Genomic DNA, 27,886 nt, shown 5'->3' with positions numbered 1-27,886 from the left:
ACTTGCACAATATTTTACAGCACGGCCTAAAATGTGTGTAAATGAGAAAAATGTGCTGTAACTGGGTTATGTTTTGATTAACTGCTGCTTTGATTGACCACCTCTTTGACCAAACTGCAGGTGCAGAAATAAACATGTCACAACGACCTTAAGCCCATAATATTAAAGTAAAGCAGAATATAAGTCAATTATTGTACCTGAAAATCTGATTCATTAAAATCATATGGCACGTTCCAACCAATCTTGCCAAACTTCCTTCTCTCCTGGACTACCGCATGGAAAAATGCAAGCACATAAACCAGAGATTTGAACGCAGAGTGCTCGCATGCATCAAGGGACTCGCGGGTGATCTTGAAGTAAGTGGCCCTCATGTTCAGCTTCAGACCATTAGGCGGCTCAGTCACAACCTATAGAATTAAGACAGACAAAAGTCATCACATACATGGAAATCACAGACACAGAATTGGAGTAACTGAAGCCCTTTCCCCAAGTTTTTGCGATTTCCATTTTAATTTTTTGTTCTATGTTACTTGTACGAATCAGGGTAAAGCTCTGAGTGTACACACCATTTGCCCTAAAGTGCCACATAAATTTTCATTTTCGCCTAGGCCCAGTTCTACCCATGCCGCTGCATCGCTCTTGCTCCTTACTTCTCTTTGCTTTTTCCCCCCGTTTTTTGAATGCCTTCTCCCTGTTATTCCCTTGTTCTCACTGCTTTCTCCTTGCTTTTCCTCCATTTTTTGTGTGCCTTCTGCTTTCTTTTCCCTCATTTTCACTGCTTTCTCCTTGCCTTTCTTCCATTTTTTGAGAGCTTCTCCTTGCTTTTCCCTAATTTTTTGAGTGCCATCTCCTTGCTTTTCCCCAACTTTGTGTGCCTTCTGCTTGCTTTTCCCTCATTTCCATTGCTTTGTTCTTGCTTTTTCCCAAGTTCTTTTCTGTGCTTTCTCCTTGCTTTTCCCTCATTGCTGCTCCTGCATGTCGCCTGCTATTTCCCGCCTCAGCCTAGCCCCGCCCGCTGCCTACCAGTGCTTCTCCTTCCTCTCAGGACCTACTTAATGGAGGCCGCAGCGCAACCCAATGAGCAGGTCTCAGACGCCAGCTCTCCCTGCGCTGCTGGTTTCTGAGTTCCTTCTCCTTGCTTTTCCCTCACTGCTTTCTCTTTGCTTTTTCTGTTTTTTTATGTGCCTTCTCCTTTCTTTTCTCTCTTTTTCACTGCTTTTTATTGCTTTTTCTTGGTTGTTTTGTGCTCCTTGTTTTTTCCTCATTTTCACTGCTTTCTCCTTGCTTCCCCCCCTTTTTTTGAGTGCCTTCTTCTTGCGTTTCCCTCGTTTTCACTGCTGTCTTTGCTTTTTTCCATGTTTTTTGTGTGCCTTTGCCTTTCTTTTACCTCGTTTTCACTGCTCTCTGCTTTGCTTTTCCTCCATTTTTGTGTCTCCTCCTTGCTTTTCCCTTGTTTCTTTCTGCTTTCTCCTTGCTTTTTCCCTTGATTTTTGTGCAGCCTCCCCATGCAACTACAGGCCCTCACCTCACTTCTGGAATTCTGAAGAGTCGTCAAGACCTGGTTGTGTGAATGAGGCTGCGGGACCTGCAAGAGCCTGGATACCTTGTCAGGTGATTAGCTGCGCTTTACAAATCCTAATCCTAATATAAATATAGAGCTCGCAATATATTAGATGTCAAGTTTTAAACTATTTGGAGACCAAATTAAGAGGCCCTTACCTGAGCTACTGTGGAATGTTTTGAAAATGTGAGAGCTGTAAACCAACTCTTGCGATTCTTTTTAATATGTCCCCACCTACTTCTTGCTAAATTTTGAGCTATCATACCTGATCTCATCTGCAACCATGCCATGACTCATGAGACTTGTGAACCAGCATTTGGTGGAACACCCTGTACATCTACTTTGATATTACGGTTCATTTTACCATTACTACAGGAGTGTTTATACAACAAGATTTTATCTCAATACATGTGAAAATGTTACATGATGTGCAACCTGCAACAAATGTCATTTAGGGAGAAGACAAGTTATCTAAGTTTAAGAAATTTTTACAGAAGTGACACCATTGCGTTTACATGGCATAGCATGCACTAACCTTAACAGACTATAAGCTAATTCATAATGCTTTTGTGCCCTTCAGTTCACCTTGAGTGATTTCTGCAGTATCCCAATAGGAAAATCCTTAATAGGGTCTGTGGTGAGCCACAGGCGGAAGTCTGGATGAGGCTTCACAATTTTCTCCAAAGCTTTCTCCAAGTCTTTAAGCCATTTCACCAAAAGATGACAATTCTGCAACATCAGCCATTGGCCTCGAGTTACTGCAGTTTCGAGTAGCTGTAGGGCAACCTGTTGTAATCACAAGCATAGATTACAGAACAGACATATTAACAATGACGGTGCTTTTACACGAAAGGTGTCTTGTAATTCACCTTCATAGTATACATACTTTCAAGATTCCAAAACAAAGTTTCTTACTATTTAATTCATATAAGGTGAAACATGTACAAAAAGCAAATTAATTGGTTTATGATGCAGGGATCCACTGGTTTAGTGACTGAAAATACAGCAGAAACTGCATTAGATGGTCACTTCCTAAATCCTAAAAAGGACTAATCAAATATTTATAGTGGCCCTTGCCAACAATTAAAAAGCCAAATGCTTCAGTTTTAATGAGGTATTCAAACTAACTATACAAAAAAGGACTGATTACCAAACATAGGGAGTACAAATAAATCAAGGGCTGTGGCTCGAAGTCACTGATCCAGATCAAAAACAAAAACAGGAAAAGTACTGGAACCCAAAAACAGCATGAATAAAAGACATCATGCGACTGTTTAAAGCTACTACCCAGGTGCAGATTGTGGAACTCATGCAAGGCCTCAGTATGCTAATGCAGAAAGGTAGAGAGAGGAATGTGTCAGAATACATTCCATTCCATAATCCTCCACCTGTCTATGCAGAGAGGTACTACCACCTACACAAGTTTATAAGGGGACTGTAAGCATTATTTGAGCATGTGTTCTTAGCTCTACTGTTCATAGTTAGGGTTACAGTAATGCAATATATGAATGTTATGTCCTCAATAAATGAAACATTCCCCATTCACATCCAAAAGATATTCACACAACACCAAAAATGTGCTCTAGAACTAAATACAAAAATTAGCAAAATCCCCACTTGCCTTGTAATCCCGTCTCAAAGTCATACATTTAAAACTGCAAAGTTGTATTTGACTTTGGCGTACTGACCTGGGATCTACACCTTAACATGAATGGTTCTCCCTTATTATCGGGTGGCGTTATTATAGTTAAAAGAATGGACAGATTTTTGATGCACTAAGCTTACTGCTCTAAACAAGGGAAAGTATAAACAAGTTACTTACCTTGGGTAACAAATTATCTGGTAGAGACTCTATCTAGGTGCAGAATCCTTACCTTAGAATTCCCTGGTGTCGGCTTTGAATCTGGAATTTTTCTGCTGAGCAGTACACCTGTGTGAGCCGTCGTGTGGGGTTATTTGGATCCGCGTGCATCGTCCAGCTCCACGTGGCATTGTCAGCGTCATTGGAGCCGTCTGTTATGTCACGGCCTTCTATATAGGCACCACCCCGGCGCGTGTACATCAGTTCTTTTCCACAACTTCCCACGCCAGAAGCGCAGAGTCATGGAAGAACCAACTTTATCTGATTGTCTGTGCAAAATGACATACCCTGAAAAGGGCTAAAAATCTGAAAATACATAAATTAACCATAGAGCGTGGAGGCATGGGTGGGTGTAAGGAATCTGCAGTTAGAGAGAGTCTCTACCAGATAATTAGTTACCGAAGGTAAGTAACTTGTTCATCTGATAGAGACTTCTAGCTGCAGATTCCTTTTCTAGAATGGATACCCAAGCCATAACCTCCTGGCTGTGGGCTGCGGAGATATACTTCATACCAGAAAGTCCTGTAGGACTAAGCGAGCAAAACGTCCATCTCTCCTCACCTGGCTATCCAGGCAGTAGTGTCCTGTAAACGTGTGCAAGGAAGCCCAAGTTGCCACCTGACAGATGCAAGGACCTGTACACCTCGAGCTAACGCTGTGGTAGCAGCTTTCCCCCTTGTAGAGTGAACCCTCAAGCCCTCAGGAGGCTGCTTCTTAGCCAAAGCGTAGCAGATTTTGATACAGAGGACTACCCAGCATGAAATGGTTCGTTTCTGGACTGCCCGACCCTTCTTTGCACCAACGTACCCCACAAAGAGTTGGTCATCCACTGGAACTCTTTTGTGCAGTCAAGGTAGAACGACAACGCTCTTTTTGGGTCCAGACGGTAGGGACACTCCTCTTCTTTAGAGGGATGCGGTGGAGCAAAGAAGGTGAGCAGGGTGATGTTCTGACCCAAATGGAAATGGGTCACCACTTTGGGAAGGAAAGAGGCACAAGTTCTGAGAACCACCTTAACAGGATATACTGTAAGATACAGCGGTTTTGATGATAAAGCCTGCAACTCACTCACCCTCCGGGTATATGTGATCGCCACTAAAAAGGCTGTTTTGAAGGTGAGCAGCCAGATAGGACAATTATGTAGAGGCTCAAAAGGAGCACACATAAGGAGCACCAGATTAAGGTCCCACTGGGGCATAACAAAAGGCATAGGTGGAAACATATGTCCAGCCCTTTTACGAATCTCTGTACAATAGGAGACTTAAACAAAGACTGCTGATCAAGATAGCCCTTAAGAGTCCCTAAGGTGGAACCCTGTTGGGCAAGTGTCAGAATGAAAAGAAGGATATTAGAAAGAAAATAAGAAAGAGGATCAAGAGACATCTCTGTACAATATAATACAAAATGCTTCCAACGGCAGGCGTAAAACAGCTTGGTAGAGGAAGGCCTGGCTACCAGAATGACATCACAGACTTCAGGAAGAAGGTCATAAACCATCAACAGTTGCTGCTCAATCTCCACGCATGAAGTGGCAGAGTTGACAGGTTCAGCTGGAGAACCTTCCCCTGCTGCTGCAACAGAAGATCCTCCAGAAGGGGCAACCTGATTGGAGGATTGATGATCATTTTGAGAAGCTCTGGATACCAGACTCTTTGTGCCCACTCCAGAGTCACTAGGATTACTAGGGCCCGGTCGTTCTTGATTTTCTTGAGAACTCTGGGCAGAAGTGGTGTGGGCGGAAAGGCATACAGAAGGCCTGAACTCCACTTGCGACAAGAAGCATCGCCTAACGATAGCCGCCTTAGAAACTCCAGCGCACAGTACTGCTGAATTTGCACGTTCTCTTCGGAGGTGAACAGAATCTAACCAAGGCTCTCTCCACTGCTGAAAGAGTCCTTGCGCCACCTCCGGATGGAGATACTATTCGTGATCCGCTAAACATCGACGGCTGAGTTTGTCCGCCCTGGCTTTCAGAGAACCTGCCAGGTGTTGAACCACCAGGGTTGTGCCCTGCTGTTCCAGCCATGTCCAGAGACGCAGAGCCTCTTGACAAAGGGTCCACGACCCCACACTGCCCTGATTGTTGCAGTACCACATTGCGGAGGTGTTGTCCGTGAACACCTGCACTAACTTCCCTTTCACAACAGGAAGAAACGCTTTCAATGCTAGCCGGATCGCCTGGAGCTCCAATAAGTGGATATGGAGCCCGGATTCTGCCGGAGAACACAGGCCCTGATCTCCACCTCTCCCAGATTACAACCCCATCCCAGAAGTGATGCATCTGTCACTACTGTTAGATCTGGTTGGGGAAGGGAGAGGAGTCTGCCTTTGACCCAATCGCAGTTCAGTAACCACCACTGCAGATCCTTCGTAGTTCCCTACGAGATCTGAACCACGTTGGTAAGATTTCCCTGATGCTGTGCCCATTGGAACTTCAGGTCTCATTGCAGAGCCCTCATATGCTATTTGGCATGTTTAACTAATAGGATGCAGGAGGCCATGAATCCCAACAACCTCAGAGTCTGTCTCACCGAAATCCAGGATAGAGGCCAAAACATTGGTATCATAACCTGAATATCCTGGACTCGCTGCTTGGAAGGATAGGCCCAAAACTGCACCATGCCCATAACAGCTCTGATAAAAGTGAGCTTCTGAAGAGGGAGTCAGGTGTGACTTCGGCACATTGATAGTGAATCCCAGCGAATGCAGAAGGTCTGCCGTAGTCTGAAGGTGGGTGACGAGAGCCTGGGGCGTCGGAGCCTTCAACAGCCAGCCATCGAGGTAGGGGAAGACTGAAATCCCTAGCCTGTGCAGATGAGCTGCCACCACCGCCATCACCTTGGTGAACACCTGAGGGGCACTGGTGAGACCGAAGGGGAGCACAGTAAACTGAAAGTGCTCATGGCCCACCTTGAACCGCAAGTAATGCCTGTGGGCAGGCAGGATGGGGATGTGAAAAAATACCCATCCTGCAAGTCTAGCTCTACCATCCAGTCTCCTTGGTCTAGGGCAGACAAGACCTGAGCAAGAGTGAGCATCTTGGATTTCTCCTTTTTGAGGAAGAGATTGACGTCCCTTAAATCCAAGATAGATCCTTCCTCTTTTTTGGTATCAGAAAGTAGTGGGAATAACAACCACTGCCTAATTCTGACATCGGGACCCTTTCTATGGCTCCCTTAGCCAAGAGAGCTGTAACTTCCTCGCAGAGTAAGATCAAATGATCCTCCATCAGCCGTTCTTTTATCGGAGGGATAGAGAGAGTGAAAGACTGGAAGGGGAGGGAATAGCCCTTCTGTATGATCTCCAAGACCCATTTGTCCGATGTGATGGACCGCCAGTGAGGGAGATGAAATTGAATCCTCCCTCCAACTGGACGGACATGGTCTTGCAGAACCATACTAAGGGGGTCTTGGACGCTTAGGAAGAAGGGGGCTGGGTGGTGGCCGACCTCTGGGTCTGAAGGCACCACGACCTTGTCCTCGCACGGGATGCTGTGAAGCCGGAGAACAGTGGCTAGCCTGCTGTCGGCGTGGTACCGCGCCCCTTCCGAAGCCTCAAAAGGGGCGATAGACATACTGCTGTTGAACAGGTGCTGAGAGACCCAAGGGTCTAGCGTAGCTCGAGAATCCTTGAATCTCTCAAGTGCAGAGTCTGCCTGCTCACCAAAAAGGCGTGTGCCATCGAAAGGCATGTTCATCAAGTTCAACTGGACATCCCGAAAAGCCAGAAGTACGCAGCCAGGCGTCGTGTCGGAGGGACACTGTCGATGAAATCTCCCTGCCCAGCGAGTCAGTCGTGTCCAAACCACACCTGATGGTAAACTTAGCTGCATCTCTCCCATCCTTGACAGTCTGGGTGAGAGTGTCCCATACGACCCTCCGGGATCTAGGGCAGCGCTTGTGCCACGGTATCCCATAAAGTATGGGAAAAACAGCCCAATGCCAGGCTGGAGGAAAAAAACATCTTTAAATATAAAAAACGTATTTGTAGCTCTAGAAATGGTCCATCACGAGTGACAAGTTGAGCTGTACAAGTCGACTGATATATTACACAATTACTATTGGACTTGGTCACAGTCCTGGAGAACAGAAGAGAAAATGGCAACTTCACTCATTTTTAAATCCAGTACAGTAGTGGCCATGAATCCTTTGTGATACCGGATGTCTTCCATGTTAGTCTCATCCCACTGTAAAAGTGGTATTTGAAATTCTTCTTCCAAACATCTTCGTGATGCACTTTGAGGGCATTACACTTTGCACTGACCTACACCCTGCTGCCCTAATTATAAGAAACCAATTAGAGTCGAAGCACTATATTCAAGTTACGCTTTTCATATGTTACATTCAATGGATTCTCTCAAATTTTCAAGAAAAGGGGTGGAAGCCTCTGCACACCAATGGTAGCCAGGTCTTCATTTTCATAACATTATCTTTCTAACACATCTTTGATGAGAGTCATACTACCAAGTGCTTTCTGAACTCAAACGTATAAATGTTGGTGCTTTAAGATTACTTTCACTTTCTGGAGAAGAAAGAGCCTCAACTCCATCCAGGAAGAGTGCCTTAAATGGGTATCAGGAATTGTTCCTTCTCACAAAAAGGATGACATTCAGAGTTCTCGCCTTGGGAAGCATATTTAAACAATCCTTAGTCCTAAAGAACAAGTTACTTACCTTTGGTAAGGGATTATCTGGTAGAGACTATACCTAACTGCAGATTCCTTACCTTTGACTCCCCCAGGCCTCAGACTGGATTCAGAAACTTTTGCTTGAGCAATACCCCTGTGCATGCTGTCAGGTGGCTCTGTTCTGTTTCACGTGCCATTAATAGGTGCCACCCAGGCGCCTGTACGTCAGTTACTTTTTTCACAACTTTCCACACCAGGATTTCTCTAACTGGTGTTCTAAAGGGTCTAGTAACCCCTCCCAATATTCTCCCATGCCTGGCTGTTGAATATAATGCTCTGGCAATGATCTGGCACCTGTGGGTGTCAGTGGTGCCGGAATTGGCGTTAAGCAACGCAGTTCCACCTCCGGATCGTCTGAAATCAGAATAGGGCAGGTGCCACTGGTGGGCACCGACAGCGCCAGCAGAACTGTGTTCATGACTGGCACCGGAAAAGGTTATGTGTGTATGACTGGCGCCAGTCCTGTTTCGAATCCATGAGACCCCCATCGGGACTGAGGCAGAAGCTGCCAGTGCGGACCCTGATGAGGCCTCCTCCAATCCTCCAGAGCCCAAAGGTGCTCTGTAGGGGTCGGCACGCTCGAATGAGTGGCGCATGGCCTCATAAATGTCTTTTGCCTCAGCGGGGTAGCTTTGGCTCACATAAATGGAGGGAGGTGCGGAGTCGGACCTGGCATTGATTCTGCTGAACCATGTCTGGAATGCCGATGTTCTGAACTCGTCAGGTCGGCCAACGGAAGAGGCAAAGTTGAAGTCCGTTTAGACTTCACGTGACCCAGGACCTTGAGTAGGAAGAAGTGGAATTGGGGCATCCTGGAGCGGTACCGTGACCTTCTTCTCGGCCAGGACTGTGACCTCTGAGGAGTTGCACCAGATGGTGCTGATTGCTAGGCTGCAAGCAGTTTCAGGGACTGCTCCCTCAAAGCCTTCGGTGCCATGGCCCACCAGTCCAAGCATGACTTCTAGTCACAGTTGCGCTCGATATACCATAGACAGACAAGGTAAGGGTCCGTAACCGACATAGTGTAGTGACAGGCGCCACAGGGCTTGAATCCTACCTTTCTAGATGTCATCTTCAACACACGACTCAAAAAACGACAGCGGGTAGCTCTCTCCGAATCTGTGTTAACCGCCGTGGAAAGAAAAGAACTTATGTCCACGTGCCTGGGTGGTGCCTATATAGGTAAATGCGGTCCACATTCGGTGCCGACGATGGCATGCGAAACCGAACGGAGCCACCTGCTGGCGCACGCAGGGGTTATTGCTCAAGCAAAAGGTTCCAGATCCAGTCTGACTCCTGGGGAAGTAGGGCTACTAGTCCACCCTTATGCTCAGGAAGGGATTTGTTGCCTATGTGGCACTAATCAATGCTATTTGATACAGGAAAATAAAGTTATGACTCTGTAAACCTAGTCTATCAATCTATCTAGCTAAACATACATATATATACATATTACCTCATGGTGGTCACCACAGGGTAGTTATAGTTAGGTCAGCATCTCCATAAGAAATGCCTTTTTTGTTTTGCTTTAATCTGAAGCTAGAAGTCTCTATCAGATATTACGCTCATGATGCATAATATATTGAGCAGTCACATACGCAAATGGAAACTACTATCACTATAGCCATCAAGTTCAACATAACATTCTAGATAAGAGAATCGTTCCATTATTACTACAGCAAATATTTTCACTGTAAAACACTATGCTACAGCAAATGCACGCATGTGTATACTGCTCTTTATTGACTGGACAGAGACAGAAAGGTATTTCATTCTGAATCAGAAATTATGGATTTCTTTTAGAAAAATGCCATTCCCTTTGTTCTATTTCTGGTTCTGGGCTAGGATTTGCTCAGAATATCTACAGTTTATCTGACAAATAGGCACAGCATTAAAGCTTACTTAATGTATGTTTTTACATGTGTTGGTCTGAAAATGCTATGTACAATTTTACTGAACTTACTTTTTCTTGGCCTTGTCCCATTGCCAGGAATTTGAGTCGGTTGCCTCCAAAGTCGGACCGATCTGCTAGTTTCATTAGATCACTGGCTGGGTCAGATCCTGGGCTCAGAATGAAAACAATTGGGGACGTTGGGATGCTCTGCTCAAATATTGCTTCAAAACTGATCACAGGAGGCTGGACATACCTAGTTAAAGGAGAGCAGGCTTAGTAAACTACTTCTACACAAGTCATAGGTCAAACAAGTCATTATAGAAACACAGTACAGGAAAACAACAGCTTAAACAGAATTTCTTTGTGAAAGAAAGAGAACATTTATGACTACTTTGGGATGCTGCAAGAATAGGCAGATCAGGAACAATGCCACACGTTAATGTCTCTCTGGCCTCAGTATTAAAACCAATAGAAAAAATAAATCCATTTGTTTTAAGCTCATTTTCCAGATTTTTACAGTATTGTTTGAAGAGCCACTAATCCACCCTTATGCTCAGCAAGGGATTTGATATCTATGTGGCACTAATCAATGCTATTTGTTTTTGGAAAATTAAGTTATGACTCTGTAAACCTAGTCTATCAATCTATCTAGCTACACATACATATATATATATGTATCTTACCCCGTGGCGGTCCCCACTGGGTAGTTATAGTTAAGTCAGCATCTCCATAAGAAATGTATTTTTTGTTTTGCTAATCAAGTTGGTGCTGTTTGACAAATCACCACTAACTTTTCCAAAGAGTTTCTCTGTTATGCCTAGTTTGTGCATGTAAAGTTGAGGGGAGATTTGTCAAGTGTGGGCTGAGAAGAAAAGGGGGTTTCCAAAATGCTAAATCCTCATGAATGTTCAACAGACTTTTTTGGAAAGCAATACTCAAAAAAATGCTGAACGGAATTATACCAAATTTGACAGGAAGCTAGATATTAGTCCAGAAAGTGTGCTTTACGTGATGTGGTGTCAATCCATTCAGTACTTATTACTTTTTTAAATAATTGCATATCTGGACAGTTAGGTTTGAGGGACTCTCATGACATTGGCCCAAGGAGCTTTTTTCCCCTTGTGCCAGATCACTCCTATGGAAGGCACACTCCAATTGGTGCAAGCGCTCTGATAGTCTGTCAGCAACATGAAGAAAAATGTTGCTGGCAGCCATTACAGCACTGAAGGACTTAGACCCCTGTCTTGCAATTAAAAAAAAAAAAACGTAAAGGGGCAAGGTAGGGATACCCTGCCACCCTGGCCCTAGTGGGGGGGTCCTAGGATTCCCCCAGGCCATCAAATGAAAATAAAGCAGCAGTTTTTGCTGCAATTCCAAGGGACTCCTCCCAGATCACGGCACGGCCAGCCATTATTAAATACATTAATTAGGGAGGGGGTGTATGAGTGGGGCCCAGTTCCCTGAGCCTGTTAAGGTCTATGGAACCCCATTCCCCGGGGTCAAACTAATGTTTAAGTGGAGGAAGGCTGCATGGCCTCCCTCCTGAAGCCTGTTAAGGCCCTGGGGACTGTATCCCCTGGAGTTGCCTCAAATACTGTGTCGCGGGAGCCCACTCCACAGGATTGAGGGCAGAGAAACATATGTTTGCTCCCAAGTGGCAGAAGTATTTTAAAATGTCCTGCTGGGTGGGAGCAAACATGCCCTTCCTGCCTACAGGAGTAGGCACTATTGGCTCGGGGAGGGCAGGTGTGCACGCCCCTTAAATAAAACAAAGTCTCTGTGGGATAGGGATCCCACAACCACCAGTGGCGTGGGGAGGGGGCACAGGTCCCACCCTCCCCTATAGTTAGACTGTGGCACCAGGGGATGGGATCCCCGGAGGCCTGTATGGGCTCATGGAGGGGTGCCACACGCCCCAACCCTAAAATAAATGTTTTTGGCCCTGGGACATGGGTTCCCCAAGGCCTCTTATGGCTCTAGGAGGGGCAGCAACGTGCCCCCGCTATAATTTGTGTATGCCCCCAGTGGATGAGATCCTGGAAGCCCATTTGGGCTCGGGGAGGGGGCTGTGCACCCCCTCCTTTAATATAAATGTTTTTTGCCCCAGGGAATCCCTATGAACAATAGTGACTTGGCAACCCCTTCTCCTGGCAGAGAGCTGGTTGCTTGTGTGTGGGGTGGACGCAGGGCCTGACCACAGGCCAGGCCCTGCTACCAACCCCAAGTTGTGCGCAGTCAAAGACCACACGCGCCCAGGGGCTGGCTTTCTGTGTGGTAATAAAATATTACTTCATGCTAAAAAAAAATGGAAATTCACTGAAAAAACAAAAGTCACATTTCAGGGACAACGTAATGTTTTGAACAAAAAAAAACACAGAAATTTACAAGTTATATTTATCTCAAGTAACTACAACATGTGGCTTAAGTTAACTATAACACACACCCTCACCAGGCACTGCTAATTATCCCTCATATTACATCACTCATGACATCTTCTGTAAGATCACTGAGAATATTACTGCACCATTTGCAATAAAATTATTGATGAGAAAACTGTGCATGGCCAGGACGCAAGTTATAGTTACTTGAGATAACTATAAATATAACTGGCGAAATATATATATGCATATGCATATATATATATATATATATATATATATATATATATATATATATATTACACAGTAGCAGTCACCACTGTTTATTTGTATGCAAGTCAGTCTTTCCATAGTAAGAGTGTTTTTTGTTTTAGTAATAACTTTGGCGTTGGTTGATGAATCCTCACAAATCTTCAAAACTTTCCAAAAATGTTCATCCACCTCCGCTCCTCCCTGGAAAGTTTTGGTGTGATTCATAAAGTAGGGGCTAGAAAAAAAAGGGGGGGGACACTTCCTCCCACATGCATTTTCCATAGAAAACATCAACCAACAATACAGAAAAAAATTGGGTGTAATTCTGTTGAGTCGTTTTAGAGAAATTAAGGTTTAAAATGCATTGTCATCTGTTGTCGTGGAACTCCCATGGGTGACCTGTGTGGCAAAACATCAAAACATGCAATGTGACTGGTAGGGTCCTGCCTTACTGTAAGTCTGTGCAGTGGGATAAGAAGCAGCACCATGAAGAAAAATGTTGTGTTACACCATTTTAAGGCTCAGGGACCTGGCCCCAGAGTCCTCAAAAACAAAACGAAAACACATAAGGGGCAAGGGTAAGGAAGCCCTGACCCCTTAGGCACTGTGGGGAGGGGCGCGGGAGAAGAGCTTCAAGGGATCCCAGCGGGAACCATCTGGAGCCAAAAATACAAGAAAAAAAATATTCAGGTTCACTGCTGTAAGAACTCCGTTCAGCAGGCCACTGGGCAAGCAAGAGCTACCGGACGCAACCAGTGGGGGGTAAATCGTTTTACTGCTGATGTCCCAAGGCCCTACCTACTATGGATCTTGAGCAACTCGGCCAAATACCCCTTCAAAACTTGACCCTCAGTGGTAGCACGCTTTGAACAGTCTGAGTCTTCTTACAAGGAGGTAGACACGGGGGAAGGTGAATTCAGGCTCACAACTCAAAATACATTCAGCACCAGCAATAAACAATTTTGAGTCAAAAATTTGCTTTTATGAAAAAAGGAGTATTTATCTACGAACACAAAGGAAAATATGTCAATCCCAAACAATGCACACAGACCCCTGAGGTCAGAGCTCTGGTGTTTTATAGCTGGGTTCCTGAGTCCTACTTGCTTCTTGTTAGCTGTAGTTGTCCATTCACCAAAAGTGTAATTCAGGTTAAGCCTCACTAGTAGCCCGAGTCTCAGGAATTCCACTTGAACTCTTAAAGTTAAAAGTGTCCCAGCAACAAAGCACTATGTGGTAGGTAAGTTCTGGCCTTGGGCCCCAGTCCTGTTCACAGGCAGAAGTCTTACAGATCTTCCCCCTAGCAGCCCAACTAGCTGCTTAACACTTGACAATTCTGGGGGCCTCAAGCAACCTTTCTTATAATCCATTTTGAGACACCAATTGTGATTTAGAGTCTGAGGGCCTGATTAAGAGTTTGGTGGATACAGTTACTCCGTCACAAATGTGACGGATATCCTGTCTGCCGTATTACGATCGTGTTATGTTCTGTGGGAATTGTAATACGGTGGACTGGGTATCCATCACATATGTGACAGAGTAACCTGTCCGCCAAACTCTAAATCAGGCCCTGAGTCTTTGAAGCTTATTTTGGGGTCTGCTTCCTTTTGAAGAGCCCTCTCCTCTGCCCTGCTTCCCTCCAGAAAGCAGTCAGTCATAGCAGGAGCTACTCCAAATCTGACAGCCCCACATCACAAACCAAGGTTGACTGATTTGGCAAGTATGACTGATTTGAATTGCTTCTCTGTATGGATTTTTGCAGGTGTCATTCAGGATCTTGATCATGTTTTATATGTATGCCCGTGTTTCGACAAGCACTATCTAATTTTTGTGGAATAAAATCATAAATTCCCTTGATGATCAAAACTTTATATACATTACTCCAAAAATAACGGACTGTTATAATGTCTTAGCTCTTTATTAATTGCACATTTTATGAGATATTTTTATTAATTTCATCTTTATATTTTAATTATATATACTGGTGAAAAGGGCATGTAGGCAATCTGTCGTGATTGTTAATGGCAGTGAAAAGCATACTGTATCTTACAGGTTGTGGTGCAACATCTTTTCTAGAGATCATAAAAAGTAAAAACAAAGTGACTTATTTACAAAAATCGCCATCGATGCGTCAGATTTGTTGCACTGCCCTGCACCCACCTAACAAAGCCATGGTAGCGCTGTATATACTATACAGTGCAAAAGTAAAAGACGTAAGGAGTCCCTGATTTGATAAGGAGAGAATTCCAGCGAACAAAACTCAAAACACAATACGTGAAACTCTCCTATCTTATTAACACAATATCATATCAGTAGTTACAATATATTCATAGAAAAAAATATTTTGTTCAGCCTATACAAAATTCAGTACATTGCCTGGCTTCCGGGCAAGATTTCCTTAAAATAACTACTAAAAACAACATGCAACACAAAACTAATGATAAAAAATAATGAAAAACTACAAGACAGAAAATAGAAAGACAAACACAGACCAACGAATATCATCTAATGATAAACACCACATATATATCAAACAACGAATTCATGGCTCTAACAAACCGATTCACTTATATAGTAAAAATGATAGCATAAGCACATTCTATTCTCATCATGTAAAAATAGATATCTCAATGGTGGCGGATCCACATTTATTGCCAACACAAAATTATCAAGGTTTTCTCCCTGCAACTTTTCTTTCCGTGAGTCCTTAAATGTTCGTCCAGGTTCGCACACTATTGATAATTAGAATACTTTTCCGTTTTTTAATACCATAACTCTTACTTTGGACATTCATTAATCTTCGGGGTTCACACCCTTATAGTGGTAGACAATACTTCACAATATAACACTCAATGATTTCTCTTGTCTCTTGTTAACTTTCTATTGAGCTTGTTAACTTTCTATTGATTTTGATAACAGGCAGTTTTGGCTTCCGCATTAGTGTTGTTTGCCTTCTATATGAAATAATGAACATTCAGTTTTCCCTTCCCCCCCCGCCGACGAGCATTTCGTTGGACACAGCTATTAGATGCATTTATACTTTCTCAAACCACCTTCTTCAGGGCAAAGACACTTAGAGTACCAAGTTAAACAACATGAATTTAGACAAAAAAAATCCAAAGGGTCTATTATTTAATAATATGTATTACACACTGTAGGGATTCATTGCATCCGTAATAGACTGCCAGTATGCTATATAAGTGGATGTGAATATTTATCACACAGATATACTATACAGTGCTCCATGGTGCACAGTGTCCACAGAGGCGTCAGAAATTCTGATGCATCTGTGGCGCTAAAATGACGCATTGCTGGACTAGCGTAAAAAAAATGATGCTACTCCAGCAATGGCAGGAGGCCTGCATTCAAAAAAGCCTTGCGTCAGTTTAATGCCTGCTGTAAAAAAATGACGCTGTGAAGGCACAGAAGGACAGAGTGAAATCTTGTAATTTTGTAATTTTCACTGCACCAGTTCTGCATGGCTTCTAACGGAGTAACGCCACACCTACCTTGTATAAATTATACCTGGCGCAGGTATAATGTGGCGCAAGTCTTTACAAGCTGGTGCAATGATCCCATTGCACCAGTTTGTAAATGTGGCGCACTGTGGGGGACTGCTTTGCACCACCGCTGCGTCAAAAAAAATGAATCAACGGTGGCGCAAGGGGCTTGTAAATAAGCCCCAAAGGGTTTTCTTTTATTTTTTCACTTTTTTTGGCGCTCCAGTGGTGCACAGAGCAGACCCATATTTATAAGGCCACCCAGTATGGCTTTTTATAGCCTTGTAGATATGGTGTAAGGCAACACAGTGCAAGTCACTGCGTTGCCTCAAAATGCATCGGGTAGCATGCCACGGGCGTTGCTGTGGGTGTTCTCACTCAACACCCATGGATTTTGACACTGCCTCAGATTTACAACATAGCATCAATCTGGGGCAGCACCAAAAACTTACGCCTCCACAGAGCAGGTGTAACAAGGAGAAATGTTTACATTTTTCCTTGTTTTTTTCCTCTTTTCACATGGGCTGCATTCTGAAGCACAGACAGAACGAAGAAAACACCTCTTGTGATTGCTTTTGTGCAGGAAGGTGCTCTTTCCTGCACAAAAACAATCATGTCAACAACACAGATGCCCTTGCACATAGATGTCAACATTTTAGAAGAGAAAAGTGGGAGATTTCTAGAAGAAATCGGGAGAATGTATTTCCTTCATTGACTTCTTTTGGGGCCAGAATCGGGTTACTGTTGTGTATGGGATTTGCAGGTCTTGTGCTGCAGGATGGGATATTAGATACGCAAAGGTAAGTTTTTTTCCCCTTACCTGTTAGGAGCACGGGGAAAGTACTATGGAAGGTAGAGAGAGTGTGATGCAAGTGCTGTGCACTGGCCTTTAGAAGCAGGCTACTGGCAGTGTGTACTCCGAGTTACAGAAAAGCAGGCCCTGTCAGCTGAAGCCCACAGAGTAATCGGGTTTTTACATGCAAGAACCGGGAGGTGGGATACTAGCCTTGAAATTGGTAGTCTCCCGCCTGAATCAGGAGGACTGGCATGTATGCTTGCATCATGGTGCAAAGGTGCCTGCGTTGTGGCTCGGTTGCAATTCGTGCACCGGCTGAAAGGATAGGAATGCACTGTATCCTTGCCCTTGAAATTGGCATAGGGCTGCGTGGCAAAATGGCCTGTGGCGCTGCCCTAGGCCCAAAGGGTGTATATTTTGTTGAGCAAATCCAGTTCTCTAGGATGCAGTCTCTACAATGACCGTTAAATGAAGTCATAAATTGTCAGCTGGATCCAAACATCACAGGCTGCTTTGACTGAGATTAGAAAGGGTGATGCTATGGCATTCGATGGAAAAAAAAAAGAAAAACTGATCTGGAAACAGGATTCATACAAACTTTGAAGCAGGTTGATTGGTGTTCCTGGGTGTGTCCACCTCAGCAAGTGGGTTAACAACAAAAAGAAATGAGTAAACGTAAGTTGTGGATTTTTGTCTGCATTCTGCAGGTAGTTTCTCAGCCTGAAAACACACTCAGATTTACATTTGTCAGTGACAGAACGAAATGCATTTCCAGGGAGTGTATGAGGGGGTTAACGTCCGCCACCCCCAACCACATGCAGCTTAAGGGTAAATAATTTCTACAAGGAGAAATAAAAAAAGAAAATTGAAAGTGCTAAAGCACTTTTCTATAATATTTTGTTATGCAGTAATTTACACTTGGAGCTGCAGTGCACTGACGGCCCAATGAGTGTTCGCACCAGGTAACCCTGCCTGGAACACTTTGGTATTTCAAAAGGGGTCGCAGATACTGTGCAGTTCTTTCATTAAAGTAGATTGTGCAGGTCCACATATTTTGCTTGCATGACCATACCGAAGTGTTTTCTCAATTGCATTGATTATAGTCCCATGGAAATGAGGAAATACCATTGCCCTTGTATCCATGCTGTATTACAAATTTAGGCACAACAACAAGCAGACTGTTAGGAGAGGCTGCATCACTTACACAGACTTTGTGCACTAACTGAGGGAACTCTTTCAGAGTGCCTACAGGATCACAGAGGCACCTTTAACCCATAACAGAATACCAGGCGAGGTGAGTTGGCAGCTCAAGGTGGAGCCAGAGTTTAAACAAATTGTGGCTCTTAATCTCACTGCTGTGCGTTCCCCCGGGGGGGGGATGAGCTCAGGTGTTTGTGGTTGTGCTAAGGAGAGGGTACTTATTAATGTAATCCAGTGCTTAGTTTGATTTTGTCTTTGTGCACAGGATAAATATGCACCTGTGTAGACTGGCCTTGGGTGCTCTGTTAGTGTAATCGGGTACCAGGTGGTCAGTAGGGAAATCAGCATCTGACATGTTGGAATTGAAGTACTTCTGGAAAAGTAGACTTGCCATGGTCCCAGGACAAACGTTTCCCCCAAACATTAGAGCATTGAAACTATGAGTTTTTACATTACCTTTTGTGACTGGGGAAACATTTGAGCAAATCTACACCAGCACATCTAGTACTTTTCCATTCTTCAAGTAAATATGCAACATTCTTTCATCGAATAAAGAATTTCAAATATTGTGATTGTAGTGTCCTCCCAAAGAATGCTAACTTATGTACTTGGGTGACTTACTGAAATAAAAATAGATTTACCATTTAAAGAAAGCATCTGATGTTCCACTGACCTTATTCCACCCACAGAATAAATGTTCTATCAACTTACTTCTCTCCCATCGTAATAGTAACATAGTCCGTCACAGCCCGATAAACACGATCCACACGGAAACAGCGCAAGAGCAGCAACTTCTGAAATTGTGTAAGTTTGTCACTGTAGCCAAGGGGAAAAGGAGATTGCTCCAAGGTGTCCAGGTCGTACCACTAGATACAAAAACATTCTTGTTAAATAAACAAGAGTAATGGGAAAAACGCAGCATAAAACACCAATTGTTATTCATCCCTCTAATCATCACTTAATATCCTATCACCCCCCCCCAGGGACGGCGGCTGACATGCAAACAGCAGCATTACCTCTTTTTAGCTTTTTGCTGGTCCTGCCAAACTACCACTTGACCCACCATTGTTTGGCTGTATGCATTCTGGGTTTGCCACTGGTCAATGATTGGAGACAAAACGGTGCTAAAAGCAGCTGGAATGTTTGCATTACAGCCTCTTCCAATTTCCTTCCAAGCTTCATTCTCCATTGAAATTCTCTTTGGCAAAGACAAGATCAGATTTCAGAAGGAGGAATGGACCTATATTTCAAAGGGATGCCATCTCTTCCAGGTTTTGCCACCACCTTATTCATCAACTGGAAAATGGTATATATCTTTCTCTCATTCACAAAAGTAAATATACACTTTAGTGTAAGGTTATGATTTTTTGCATTTCACAAATGAATTTTACGAGTAGTATCTTTATGACGAAACTCTGTACATGAAAAGATAGACAGTTGTAAAGATACTACTTGTAAAATGTCTTTGTGAATACATACAAATAATGAAAAAAGGTTATAGTTAGGTGAATTTGTCAGTTAAAATGTATTATAAACTAAAAAAACACAGAAACTCACCAGTTCATTCAGCCAACTTGAGCTTGTACCTCTTTTTTTTTTTCGGTGTATTTCTCAGCTTTTTTTAAATGTAAGGTAAGATATCACCATATCTAACTACAATGTCACTTTAACTTTTTGGTATTCTAGTGAACCTCTGAGGTTTTTAGGAACTTATCATTATACCCAATAGTTAGGTGAAAATATCAGTTAAAAACACAATGTTAGTTAGCTCAGTTTTTTTTAGTTCAATATGGCATTTCTTAACAACATTTTCACCTAATTATAACGTCACTTTAACTTTTGTTTTATTCAATAAACGTCTAAGGTTTTTTTTTCATGTAAAGTACGATATTATTACCAGCCCTAACTTTAATTATAGCTAAACTTTAACTTTTGTTTTTTCAGTGAATATACACATACAGAGACACACCTGCATGACAATAAATGGATTTATGAATGAAGGAATGGATTATAGCAAGATGATTGTTTTCCATAACGAGTACATCACTACTACACAACCACTGTGCATTGTTAAGACTGAATAGCTCAATTATTCACCTTAAGTAAACTGGATATTTAAAAAAAAAAAGTCTTTAAAAAGTGCTCTTCTGTAAAAGACTTAAGATCCCTAGTGCGACTAAATTCAGATCGAATCAAGAATTACCATTGTTACAAAAACCACCAGTGAATGCTGTTCATATTTTTACATAGTGAATGCCTTTTTTGAACAGTCCAAATGTCCCATGTAATCTACTTTTAAGGCTGAATGGAAAGGTGTTGTCAGTCAAAACAGCTGGACATTGATCAGTTTTCTCAAATGCCCACTTGGTCGGTGTAACAGTTTTGGTATTTTTTAAACTATTAAACAATTTGAATTAGCCCCAAAGAAGACATCAATGAACTGTTAAAAATCAAAATGTCAACCTCTTTATTCTGTGATCCTCACCACAATGGAAAAGGTTGGAAAAAGCTTTGATGTCCTTTTCAATTTATCTAAGCACAAGCACAAATAATGCATTTCTCAGGTATCACTAACATTAGATGGAATAGAAATCTCAAAATACAATATTTTATACATTTTGCTGAAGAACACGGCATCCAAACTGTTTATGATCTGTTATATAATTGATGTAATGTTTAATATTTGTGAAACACACATTTTTAGATATAAAGTGAAATGGTCTAAAACTTACAGCTTTCCATTCTGGTTCATTTTTCTCCACTTCATCAGGAAGAGACCCGAACACCTTTGGGAAGAGTTCAGCCAGCCGAATGATGTCCTCCCAGCCTTGATCATGCAGCCAAGGGCAAGGTTTCTTCCATTTGCTCTTCTCCAAGGAAATATTTCCTAGTTACAAATGCAAAACCACTGACTACAGGTGGATCTCATGTTTCAGGCTGCCACATCCACAAGTACACAAAACAGAAGAAACAGTAACTTCGCTTTGGAAACAATATTTCTGATGGATACATATTCTACTCATTGATTCTCAACCATCTGCATTTTCCTTTCCAGGCCACTGACTGGTCTGGAAAATGTTTCATAAGAAAGTGACGTTTCAAAGCTGCAAGGTGGCTCAATGCTGCACCAGCCCTAGCTCCATCTCCAGATGTTATGTCACTGGAGTATTGTAAGGAAATGCCTCTTTGGCATGGCTACCCCCTAACGTTTTGATTTTGCTGATATTAAGTTTTGATTGAAAGTGTGCTGGGACCCTGCTAACCAGGCCCCAACACCAGTGTTCATTGCCTAAACTGTACCTTTGTTTCCACAATTGGCACAGCCCTGGCACTCAGATAAGTCCCTCGTAACTGGTACCCTTGGTACCAAGGGCCCGGATGCCAGGGAAGGTCTCTAAGGGCTGCAGCATGTGTTATGCCACCCGAGGGACCCCTCACTCAGCACATGCACACTGCCTCACAGCTTGTGTGTGCTTGTGGGGAGAAAATGACTAAGTCGACATGGCACTCCCCTCAGAGTGCAATGCGAACCTCACACTGCCTGTGGCATAGGTAAGTCACCCCTCTAGCAGGCCATACAGCCCTAAGGCAGGGTGCACTATACCACAGGTGAGGGCATATGTGCATGAGCACTATGCCCCTACAGTGTCTAAGCAAAACCTTAGACATTATAAGTGCAGGGTAGCCATAAAAGTATATGGTCTGGGAGTTTGTCAAACACGAACTCTGCAGTTCCATAATGGCTACACTGAAATATGGGAAGTTTGGTATCAAACTTCTCAGCACAATAAATGCACACTGATGCCAGTGTGCAATTTATTGTAACATGCACCCAGAGGGCATCTTAGAGATGCCCCCTGAATATCAATCCGACTTCTAGTGTGGGGCTGACCAGTTTCTGCCAGCCTGCCACAACCAGATGAGTTGCTGGCCACATAGCCAGGAACAAAGCCTGCACTGGGTGGAGGTGCTTCACACCTCCCCCTGCAGGAACTGTAACACCTGGCAGTGGGCCTCAAAGGCTCACCCCCTTTTTTACAGCGCCCCAGGGCATCCCAGCTAGTGGAGATGCCCGCCCCTCCAGCCACTGCCCCGACTTTTGGCGGCAAGGCTGGAGGAGATATTTAGGAAAACAAGGAGGAGTCACCCACCAGTCAGGACAGCCCCTAAGGTGCCCTGAGCTGAGGTGACCCCTGCCTTTAGAAATCTCCCATCTTAGTTTTGGAGGATTCCCCCAAAAGGATTAGGGATGTGCCCCCCTCCCCACAGGGAGGAGGCACAAAGAGGGTGTAGCCACCCTCCAGGACAGTAGCCATTGGCTACTGCCCTCCCAGACCTAAATACACTCCTAAATTTAGTATTTAGGGGCACCCCAAAACCCAGGAAATCAGATTCCTGCAACCTGAAGAAACAAGAAGGACTGCTGACCTACAAGCCCTGCAGAGAAGACGGAAAACAACAACTGCTTAGCCCCCAGCCCTACTGGCCTGTCTCCTGACTCGAAAACCTGCAACCAGCGACGCATCCGACAGGGACCAGCGACCGCTGAAGCCTCAGAGGACTGCCCTGGACCAAAGGACCAAGAAACCCCCGTGAGCAGCGGCTCTGCTCAATTTAAACAGCAACTTCTTTGCAACTTTCTTGCAATTTTAAAGAACTTCACACTCTGCACCCAACGCTCCCAGCTCGAGATCCAGAGAACCAACACCCCAGGGAGGACTCCCCGGCGACTGCGACCCCGTGAGTAGCCCGAGACGACCCCCCTGGCCCCACAGAGTGACGCCAGCAGAGAGAATCCAGAGGCTCCCCCTGACCGCGACTGCCTGTAAGAAGGGACCCGACGCCTGGACCATGCACTGCACCCAGGACCTGAAGGAACCGAACCTCAGTGCAAGAGTGACCCCCAGGCGACCCTCTGCCTAGCCCATGTGGTGGCTGTCCCGAGAAGCCCCCGAGAACCCCCCCCCCTGTGCCTGGCTGCACTGCTAGAGTGACCCCCGGGTCCCTCCATTGAAACCTATTCAAAACCTGATGCCTGCTTTGCACACTGCACCCGGCTGCCCCTGTGCCCTTGAGGGTGTGTTTTGTGTGCCTACTTGTGTCCCCCCCAGTGCTCTACAAAACACCCCTGGTCTGCCCCCTGGGGAAGCAGGTACTTACCTGCTGGCAGACTGGAACCGGAGCGCCCCTGTTTTCCATAGGCGCCTATGTGTTTTGGGCATCTCTTTGACCTCTGCACCTGACCGGCCCTAAGCTGCTGGTGTGGTAACTTTGGGGTTGCCCTGAACCCCCAACAGTGGGCTGCCAATGCCCAGGAACTGAGACTTGTAAGTGTTTTACTTACCTCACAATATAACCATTACTTACCTCCCCCAGGAACTGCTGATTTTTTCACTGTGTCCACTTTTAAAATAGCTTATTGCCATTTAAACAAAAACTGTATGTTATTGCTCTAATTAAAAGTTCCTAACTTACCTGTGTGGAGTACCTTGCATTTTATGTATTTACTTCAAATCTTGAAACTGTGGTTCTTAAAATAAACTAAGAAAATATATTTTTCTAAATAAAAACCTATTGGCCTGGAGTAAGTCTTTGAGTGTGTGTTCCTCATTTCTTGCCTGTGTGTGTACAACAAATGCTTAACACTACCCTCTGATAAGCCTACTGCTCGACCACACTACCACAAAATAGAGCATTAGAATTATTTAATGTTGCCACTATCTTACCTTTAAGGGGAACCCTTGGACTCTGTGCACACTATTTCTTACTTTTAAATAGTATATACAGAGCCAACGTCCTACAAGTATATTAAGCCTCAGTGTAGGAGGCTGGTCTGGTTTGTAGTGGGTACCTAAGGTACTTACACCTTATACCTGGTCCAGTTATCCCTTATTAGTGTAATGTAGACAGTGTCTAAAAGCCAGGATCTCTAGGGGTAGTGTGGATGAGCAGCCAAGGCCTAACTAGGAGACATGCAAAGCTCATGCAATACCACTGTAGTCACACAATACTCACACACATGAAAGAAAATAGTCAGTGTTACAACAATAAAGGTACTTTATTTTGGTGACACAAATGCCAAACATAACATAGAGAATATACTTCCTTAGGAGATAAGTAATACACAAATTATATACACTAGTATGCAGAAATAGCTGTAAAAACAGTGCAAATAGTGAAAATCACAATAGCTAGTAATGGGCCTGGGGGAACACAAACCATATACTAAGAAAGTGGAATGCGAAAGTCGGTTTCCCACCTAGGCAAGTGCAGTGTGTAGAAGGGTGCTGGAAGTATTAGAAAACACCAAAGGTAAGTAATAGAACCCACCCCAGAGCCCAGGAAAGCAGGAGTAAACACAGTGACTTTCCTAAAACACACAAGAACACGAGAAAGAAGATTATGCAAGAATCAGAAGAGACTGCAAGACACCAACGATGGATTCCTGGACCTGAAGACCTGTGGAAGAAGGGGACTAAGTCCAAGAAGCACTGAAGAGTCCAGGGAGAACAGGAGCCCCTGCTAAACCCGGATGAAAGTGCAAAAGAGGAACCACCAGTGAGGAACAACAGTCAGTATTGCACCCAAGAAGACAGATTCTGGTTCCTGGTTGGTGCAGAAGATGTCCCACGCTGGATGGATGAATGCAGTCTGGTTTGCGTTGCTGGATTCCGCCAACAAGCCTAAGCAAACACAAAGCATGCGGTTAGCGGAAAATGGTACTACCCTGACCAGTATAGTACCTTACAGCATAAGGACAAGGAAGGTGCAAAAGAATGCCCACGCACCACTACACAAAGGGATCCTACGCCGCCAGTGAACCAATCAGGAAGCTGTGCGTCACAGGATAGAGTGCTGGGGGCCGGAGCTGCACGGTGCACGAAGAACTTTGTGGAAGGTGCACAGGGTACTGTCTTGCGTGGGGAGGCAAGCTCTTACCGCCACCAAAGTTGGATGTCAGGACCGCCGGGATCATTTCAGTCCACCACCGTGTTGCTGGATCCATGGCCTTCTTCAGGAGAGGGGACCCACACCACTGGTTGTCGCTGCAGAGGGGTGCCTGCTGAAGCCAGGAAGTGACTCCTTCACTTCAAGGGAGATTCCTTTGTTCTTCTGGTGCAGGCTGAAGACAGGCAGTCCTCAGAGGATGCACGACCTGGAAACAGTTGCAGTTGCTAACAGGAGCTGAAGATACAATGTTGCAGAAGGTATCTTTGCTTCTTTGTTGCAGATTGTAAAGTTCCTTGAGGGTCCAGATGCAGTTTCTTTGGTAAGAAGGTGAAGTAAATGATGCAGAGGATTCCTGCTGGAGTCTTGCAATCAGAATCTGAAGAACCACCCAAGAGAGAGACTCTAAATAGCCCTGAAAGGGGGATTGGTCAGCTACACAGGTAAGCACCTATCAGGGGAGGGTTCTGACGTCACTTGCTGGCACTGGCCACTTAGATGCTCCCAGGGTTCTCTACCACCTTTGAATCCAAGATGGCAAAACCCAGGGACCATCTAGAGGAGCTCTGGGCACCACCCCTGGGGTGGTGATGGACAGGGGAGAGGTCACTCCCCTTTCCTTTGTCCAGTTTCGCGCCAGAGCAGGGACTGGGTGTCCCTGAACCGGTGCAGACTGGATTATGCTAGGAGGGCACCATCTGTGCCCTTCAAAGCATTTCCAGAGGCTCTGGGAGGCTGCCCCTCCCATGTCTGTAACACCTATTTCCAAAGGGAGAGGGTGTAACACCCCTCTCCCAAAGGAAATTCTTTGTTCTGCCTTCTTGGGCTCGAGCTGCTTGAGCACCAGGAGGGCAGAAACCTGTCTGTAAGGTGGCAGCAGCTGGGGCTGCCTGGAAAACCTCAGAAGGCTGTAATGGCAGTACTGGGGGTCCTCTAATGCTTGCAAAACCATTGGCGTATGATTCCAACATGTTTGATACCAAACATGGCCATATTCAGAGTTACCATTGAGAAGCTGGACCTAGCTAGTGACCTATGTCCAGTGCACACATAAAATGGCGTCCCACACTCACAAAGTCCTGGAAAATGGTCCTGGATGTCGTAGGGCACCTCTGCTAGTGCAGGGGTACCCTCAAACACAGGTACTCTTCACCCAGCCTTCAGGGTTGGAAGGCCTGCAATTTGGGTGACTTATAAGTGACCTGGTGCAGTGTGAATGGCAGTGAAAGGGTGCATGCACTATTGCACACAGGCTGCAATGGCAGTCCTGTAGAAGTCTTTGCACGGGCACCCTATGGGTGGCAAAAAACATACATGCTGCAGCCCACAGGGATCCCCTGGAACCCCAATGCCCTGGGTACCTAGGTACCATTTACTAGGGACTTACAAGGGGGGACCAGCATGCCAATTTTGGGTGAAATACTGGGTTACCAGTATGCAGTGATAAAATTTAGAGGAGAGAGAGCATAATCACTGGGGTCCTGGTTAAGAGGTTCCCAGTGAACACAGTCAAACACACTGACGTCAGGCAGAAAATGGGGGTAACATGCCAAAAAGAGGGTACTTTCCTACACTCAGCAAGTGTGCTGGTGTCAGTTCCTAATACTTTTTGTGCTACCCTTCGACATGTGCAAAGAGAAATAAAGAGAGCACTGACAGCAGCCATAAAAACTAAACTGCATGAAATGTGTTTGTATACCTTGAAACCTTTTCAATCATGGCACTAGCTCTTCATAGAGAAGAAATGGCAGTGAGTAATCTACTAGTTATTTATTCACCAGAAATATTGTTACTGAATGTAAGTAAATCTTTCTCCTGGTGGATAAATGTGCTTACAGATTCCTCACCTTATGAATGAGTCCCAAAGCAGCATCTCCCTGTATGGTGAGGTTAAGCACTGCAGGTTAAACAAGGAAGTTATGTAATACAGCTTTCACAAAGTATCTCTCACTGCATGCCTGAGATGTGAAGCAGTACTGTTTGACAAACGTATGACCACGTAACCACCCAGCAGATGTCAGCAATCAGGACACATCTGGAAAAGATTGTCGAAGCAGCCATTGCTCCGGCGGAATGAGGATGAATGTCCTTTGGAGGATCTTTCTTGACCAGAGTACATTTTGATACAGATGATGGCTCAATTCAAAATAGTCACAGTGTGTCCTTCTTTACTCCAGACTACAAACAGCTGGTCAGTTGCTCCGTCCTAGTGCATGCAGAAAATATAGTATAATACTGCAAAGCAGATGTTACTCCTACTTGTTTGGATGTGGGGGAGGAAGAAAAGGTAATGGATTGGTGTAGGAAGCTGGCTCTGCATATGCTAGACCGAAGTAAGATATAGTGTGCACTGAGTCCAGTGGATCCCCAGAGGCTTTACAGAGGCTAATGTAGATAATACAATTCTCTTTCGTGGTAGTGTGGTCAAGCAGTTAGAGGGTAGTTCTAAGCACTTGTACACACACACAGACATTAAATGAGGCACACACTCAATGACTAACTCCAGGCCAATGTTTTATGTATCAACAATATGCTTTGTTACTTCATTTCTAGAACCAAAAGGATCTTTGTTGCAGGTAAGTACAGTTTCAAGAAAGTATCACTTTCAAGTATCAAATGCACATTGTTTAATATTCACAGGTGAAACAGTTGAAAAGTAAGTAATACTTTTCAATTTCAAAATTAGGCAGTGGAATTTCTCATAGAAAGCAATGGAGTCCTAGAGAAGGAAAAGTAACAACACAATTTGCAGGTGGGTACCCGACTTACGATCCCAGTTTTCGGGGGTTCGATGTCCACAGGGCAAAGTTTAG

General features: G+C 44.4%; 1 protein-coding gene across 1 annotated transcript in view; it reads right to left on the bottom strand.

Annotated features, from left to right (window-relative positions):
- The window catches only part of DNAH10 (dynein axonemal heavy chain 10), a 1,282,131-nt gene that overhangs the window by 56,832 nt on the left and 1,197,413 nt on the right, over window positions 1-27,886 (bottom strand). Inside the window, exons 67-71 of the mRNA XM_069215014.1 lie at window positions 20,858-21,012; window positions 18,837-18,991; window positions 10,072-10,255; window positions 2,147-2,347; window positions 198-407 (exon numbers count right to left, since the gene is read on the bottom strand). Of these exons, the coding sequence (XP_069071115.1) occupies window positions 198-407; window positions 2,147-2,347; window positions 10,072-10,255; window positions 18,837-18,991; window positions 20,858-21,012 (905 nt within the window). The remainder of the gene's footprint in view (window positions 1-197; window positions 408-2,146; window positions 2,348-10,071; window positions 10,256-18,836; window positions 18,992-20,857; window positions 21,013-27,886) is intronic.

Source organism: Pleurodeles waltl, chromosome 11, assembly GCF_031143425.1.
Source record: "Pleurodeles waltl isolate 20211129_DDA chromosome 11, aPleWal1.hap1.20221129, whole genome shotgun sequence".
Taxonomy (NCBI): domain Eukaryota; kingdom Metazoa; phylum Chordata; class Amphibia; order Caudata; family Salamandridae; genus Pleurodeles; species Pleurodeles waltl.
Note: the sequence above shows the minus strand (reverse complement) of the source record. Positions and strands in the feature narration are given on the sequence as shown.